Here is a 6105-nt window from a genome sequence, read left to right on the forward strand (position 1 = left end):
CACCCCACAGGAGCGCGACGAGAAGGTGCGGCTTCAGGCTCAGATCAAGAGGCTGTGGGAGGACAACCAGAGGCTTCAGGAAGAGTCTCAGACCTCCGCTGCCAAGCTCAAGAAATTCACGGAGTGGGTTTTCAACACCATTGACATGAACTGATGCTCCCGAAGACGCGTGAATGGCAGTCCCAGTTTAAAAAAAAAAAAAAAAAAAGCCCACTCTGGTCCACAATTGACTGGAAGCAAGAGTCACTCATCAGCACATTATTTTTTTTCCCCAAAAACTACAGTGACAAGAAAGGGAATTCACCCCCCCCCCACCTGTCCCCCCCCACCGTCCTACACCGCTTCCACCAGTTATTATAACGGTGAACATGAAGCATTTTCTGACCTGCTGTGATCCAACAATGGATGTGGATGTTCATCCTTCCTTTTTCTGTCAGCTTGGGGACAGCTTTTATTGAAGGAGATTTTTTTGTCTTTTTTTTTCTCTCTTGAGGTGCCAAATTCAACCCGACAGGTTAGCCGAGGTATTCAAACGACCTCAGCGGACTGCCTACAACGCACAGAGAACGCAACAGTTCTTGCATGGCCGACCGTTCGCTGGAGAACGAATGCCGCACGCATAATGAGTTGGTTACCCATCAAACTGTGGGAAAGGCTTTTCATATCCCCTCAATGGAGAATGAAAATGTTTGAGCCTGGATTTTCATCTTTTTTCTCTGCACATCCCCCGGGGCTTATTGTTGTTTTTTTTCTTCCACCAATGACTTAGCACTGAAGGGAAGCCTTTTTTTTTTCTTTTTAAACATCAGTGTTCTATTTTCCAGGAATTGGATAACAGCAACTAATCCGTCCTCGACAGTACCAAGCGCCCCGACGATAGGAATATATTTAAAAGCCATTGGCAGCTGTGCCACGCCATAACTTCAAGACTTCTATCCGGAGTGCTTTATGTCTTAAAAAGCAATAGGGAGAAGACGGGAGAGAATTCCCTGGAAAGATTTAAAAAAAAAAAAAAAAGATTCACGCAAACACAACACAGCTACTCACGAGCCTCGACATCCTCTCCCATTTTAAAGCAGCGAACTTCCTCCTGTGATTAAAGATGTGAGTGAAGACTGGAAGAATCTGGAAGAGTGGTAATTAGATTTTTGGTTTTTTTGGAAGCGGGGATAACTATGAAGGGTTTATTTATTTCCTTGTACTATAGTTCCAATAAATAAGTTGATCTATTCGTACAGTACAGCTGACATCAGTTTGTCAAGAAGAAGAAAAAAAACAACCTCTAACTATAATTTAATGGCTTTCTTTCTTAATCCTGACTATCTGCATTTTAATCCTGTATGACGTTTCGTGGTGCTCGAGCCTGTTGTCGTGTTGCTTTTTCGACGCCCGCTAGTGATGACCAGTGAAACTCTCGTAGTTCTCCATGTCTTCAGTTCACCCCCCCCCCCCCACTTCCCCTTTGTATTTTTCCCTCTTCGAACAATCGCCGGGAGGCCCGCGTGTAAAAAAACACGGCGGCGCCTCTGAAGCCATCTCTGACTGACAATCAATGGCGGACGTTTTGAGAAAGAGGTTCACTTGTATACTTTTCCCTCAGGTGTGTGAACGTGACCATGCTCAAAGTTCCAAAGGTGATTTAATGAGAAAATGATCTATCTTTGGATACCACAAGGGGAAAAAAAAACGAAAAATGAAAACTGGAGTGCATGTGTGAATGTACATCAGTCTATCCAGCTGTGCCTACTGTCACTTAAGGGTCATTTTTCCTCCCAGGATGAGCAGGGACGTACGTGCCTTTGAAACTACACCTGGGCAACACGCGGAAGCAAAAGACTCGTCTTCGTCCCAACAGTTAAATGCACCCGGTAACATCCACACACAAACAATTAAAACAAAAAAATTAAAATAAAAAATCAATTGCATGTCACACTAAAGATGATTATGCGGTAAAAAAAAATAAATAAAATACAGAAAAGTACATTACATCCACAGTTCGTGTTTCTCTGGTGTGATATATTTTCATTTTTAATAGAAAAGGTGTTAATAAAACAATGCTAAACTGACCCTAAAAAATATGATTTCCAGGAAGATAAATGGGGGTAAAAAGAAAAATAATTGTAGCTTCTGCTATAAGACCTTCATTAAATCAGACCTAAAAATATAATATGACTCCATTCTACTATTTTGACAAAATATGCTTTTTTAATTTAAAAAAAAAATGCATTCAGTGTTTCTTTTCCCCTGCTAGGCATGAAATTGCAATGAACAATGAACACAAACAAATACTCTAGCAGAACTTTGAGGACAGAATTTTATTATGAAACATGCAAAAAAAAAAAAAAAACAAAGATCCAATATTATTTCCACGTAGATGTTTTTCCAGGAATATTAACATCACTGCCTAAAAAAAACCCCATGCGACTACTGCCAATATATATTCAGCAATAATAATTCTAGTATCTAATAAATTTGACTAATTATTGCTTTTTTTTTTTTGCATTCTCCATCTTGATCTACTAGCAGTAGACACAGCAAGCATAAAAAAGTCCCAAATGCGTAAGTTTAAATGATGACTTGCCACAAAACATTCAACAAACCGTCATTGCCATTATTTCAAAGTGATGCAGATTTTTGGCTCTATTATTTTTGTAAGAATAATAGCGACAACAAAGCTATAACTTGGAAAAAAAGTCATTTTTCCATTATAGTAAACTGTTGATTCCTTTTTGCACAAAAAAAAAATTCTTAGGAGAGTTTAAGTGAGTGGAAATTTACGTTCCACATATTATGTATTCAAATCAGCCATAATAAACAATTTTCATTTATCTTGGAACGTAAACTTTGAGTCTTGTAAAGTTGGATTCACTTTAATAATTGATACATTTCCAAGTGGCTCCTCGGTATGAATGTAGACACTAACGCGCCTAAAGTAATGTGATGTTTACTTGACGTTACGGGTGCATCTCCATAAATTGAAATATGGTAGAAAAGTTTATTTCTCTTGTTCAACTAAAAAGTGGAAGGTCTTTTATTCCATACTTGCAATTTAATAAGCACGGGGAAATACTTTTCCGAAGACAATTTTTAAATCTAATAACCTATGTTAAAAAAAAAAAATATTTGGAGTCTGTCCTGGTTTTTGAGCTGGTGAATTCGGGGGTTTTGGTCACTTTTGAATGATATAATCAAAATTCTGTAAAGAGGGTAAAAAAAATGTTTAAGTGAACTACTGAAATGGTTTATGAGGTGCACCTGTACATTTAGCTGGGTTCCACTTGTGGGAATGAATGAATGATGAGTAAAAAAAAAAAAAAGGTTCTGTTTTAGGAATCACTACATAGTATATTGTTTTTAAGATGGCGGCATGTTATGAAGAATTTCTCCAGTCGTCCAATACTGTGAAATACAAATTACTCACAAAAATTGAAAATGTCCTGCCACGTACGCCCCTGATGAATTCGCACCGTCCAAATGCTAAATAGGTTATAATCCATGTTTTGTTGTACAGTACATGTAAAGTGCTCAAATTTCATTTTTTTTTACCATTATTATGAATGAAAAACGTGTGAGTGATATGGGTGTCGTGCAAATGTTTTGCTTGCCAGTCCACTCCACCAATTGGTAATTCCAGTCCGTATATTCTTTTTTTTTTTTTTCTTTTTGTATATGTCAACATGAATTTCTCAGACGTTCCATTTTGTAAAGAACCTTTGCACATATTTTTTGTCAAATAGATGGAGTTTACATATTTTGAAAAAGAGTGCGGGAAGGATCCATCCATTCTGTGCAATTTTTTTTTTGTTTTTTGTTCTTGAGATGTGCTTTTGCTGCTCTTTTAATTTTGCTGTTATTGCAGTTTCTGACCAACAGAGGGAGGTGCTCGACTTTTCTTATAAAAGGAGGGGGGAAAGAAAAGAAAAGAGAGGAAAAAAAAAAAAAAAGGAAATCCCCCGTTAGTTTGGTTCCCAAAGCCACGCACGCTGATCGGACGAACAACGAATGAAATTTTTATTCATGTTCGTCCCGGCTTTGGTCAGGGATTGCAGTAGCAGGAGGATTTCAACTAGCCATGATGTGACGTGTCACGCAGGAGCGTAGAACTTTGCAGAATACAACAATGCTGTGTAAACCCCGTGTCTATTATTGTTTATGTAAAATGTAAAAGTATGGAAATAACAGACATTTGCAGTGATTGCAGTATTAAAGTTTCTGAAACAAATGCTTGGTGCATTCGTCGTGTCAATCATTTATTTCCCTCGTAGAAAAGTGTACATGTATATCTACATACCTTGTTATGTAGATAGGTGCCAAGCTCTAGGCCCGGGGGCCAGATTTGGCCCTCCACATGATTTTATGTGGTCCGCGAAGCCAAATCTAGTGTGTCAATTTCTGTGATTCTGTACCAAAAATTCAAATTGTCCATCCATTTTCTTAGCAGCTTATCCTCACAAGGGCCACGGGGAGTGCTGGAGCCTATCACCATGAACTGGTTGCCAGCCAATCGCAGGGCACATCGAGACGAACAGCCGCACTCACAATCACACCTAGGGGCAATTTAGAGTGTCTCATTAATGTTGCATGTTTTTGGGATGTGGGAGGAAACCGGAGTGCCTGGAGAACCCACGCAGGCACGGGGAGAACATACAAATTCCACACAGGCGGGGCCGGGATCGAACCCAGGTCCTCAGAACTGAGGCCAACACTTTACCAGCTGAACCCACCGTGCCGCCTCTTCAAATTGTCCTATATCATAAATGATAAAGTTGAGATATTACAATTATTTTTGTGTTCCCGAATGTGAATTGTTGAAAAACACATTACCCTTGATTTCTGATTGCAAAACTATATATAAATTAATGATGTAAATATGATGAGATGACTAAATATTTATTTTCACAGTCATAATGGCCCTCCGAGGGAAACCAACGTGTTCCACGAGAAAAATGAGTTTGACACCCCTGCTTTATGTCTTTCTCACGTTTTCATTTATTGCATCAAGCGGATTGGCCCCCATCTTTGGTCATGTTTTGAAGGTCAGAAGGTGTGTGAATACTTTGCGCAACACGTGCATGCAACCATTGACAATTGCTATTTTCACGACAGATATACTTATTGGCTGATTGATTTATTTTTTTTTGATGATTTTTTCTTTTCTGGTCTTATCTAGACACAAAAAAAAAAACATTACTTGTTTTAAAAGCAATAAGTGCATTATTGATTGAAACTAAATACCATCTCATTCAGGTTTGTACTAATAGAAAATCTTTACGTGCTGTTCAGTAGTTAAGTGAGAAATACTTTTTGTCGCCAGGCTCCACCAACCGCTGGGAAGTGTAACTTTCAAGTTACCTGAATTGTAAACGTAGCAAAGAAACGTTCTGAAGCCAAGGAAGATGCACCACTTCGTCATGTTCGTCCAAGGTTCAACTAGTTTCAGTAGCACTTCTCATTTGGGTCGTGGGTGTGCTTGATGCCATCCAAACCTACATTCAAACATAGAGCCTTGTGTTCGTTATTGGTCACATTTAGTTGTACGTGCGCTCTTCCGCGAGCCTTAATCCATCGTAGACACTTTGTCAACTGTGTTTTAGGCTTTGGAAAATGAATCAAGTGGGCCCCTTGTAGCCTAGCCGGGTATCTTTCATCAGAATTGCACCTTCCCCAAGCGCATCTGAGGACCATTTTCTTCGTAACATTAACTTTTCCAAGCGCATGCTACTGACAACCAGTATTGCTTGTGGGACAACATGGTGGCAGGGGTTAAGACAATGCGGCTATCTGATTGGCTATGATTGTACGAGTGATTGACAAGTTGGAAAGGTCCATTTGGGCGAAAGATGAGGTACAAAATGACCTGGTTGCCACCCAGTCGCAGGGTAGATAACGTTTTGTACCCTAACAGGCAATTTAGTCTCCAATTAATATGCACGAAAGGACTAGTACAGTGCGTGCTGAAATTTGTTTGTCACGGCTCATTCGTAGTGTCAGCCGACCTGAACTAGTTTAAGTGTGTCCACCTGCTGAGGCGTTCAAGGGTCGTTTGAGGTGACTGCTTTGCAGGCACATACAGAAAGGATGGGAGGAGGGGGGGGGTGAATTGTA

General features: G+C 39.6%; 1 protein-coding gene across 3 annotated transcripts in view; it reads left to right on the top strand.

Annotated features, from left to right (window-relative positions):
* sipa1l1 (signal-induced proliferation-associated 1 like 1) overlaps positions 1-4222 on the top strand; it is a 68711-nt gene extending 64489 nt beyond the window's left edge. For all 3 annotated transcript variants that reach the window (XM_061811948.1, XM_061811946.1, XM_061811949.1), the window contains one exon: positions 11-4222. In XM_061811948.1, the coding sequence (XP_061667932.1) occupies positions 11-154 (144 nt within the window). In that variant the 3' untranslated portion in view covers positions 155-4222. The remainder of the gene's footprint in view (positions 1-10) is intronic.
* Positions 4223-6105: the final 1883 nt, after the last annotated feature.

This window comes from Syngnathoides biaculeatus, chromosome 23, assembly GCF_019802595.1.
Source record: "Syngnathoides biaculeatus isolate LvHL_M chromosome 23, ASM1980259v1, whole genome shotgun sequence".
Classification (NCBI taxonomy): domain Eukaryota; kingdom Metazoa; phylum Chordata; class Actinopteri; order Syngnathiformes; family Syngnathidae; genus Syngnathoides; species Syngnathoides biaculeatus.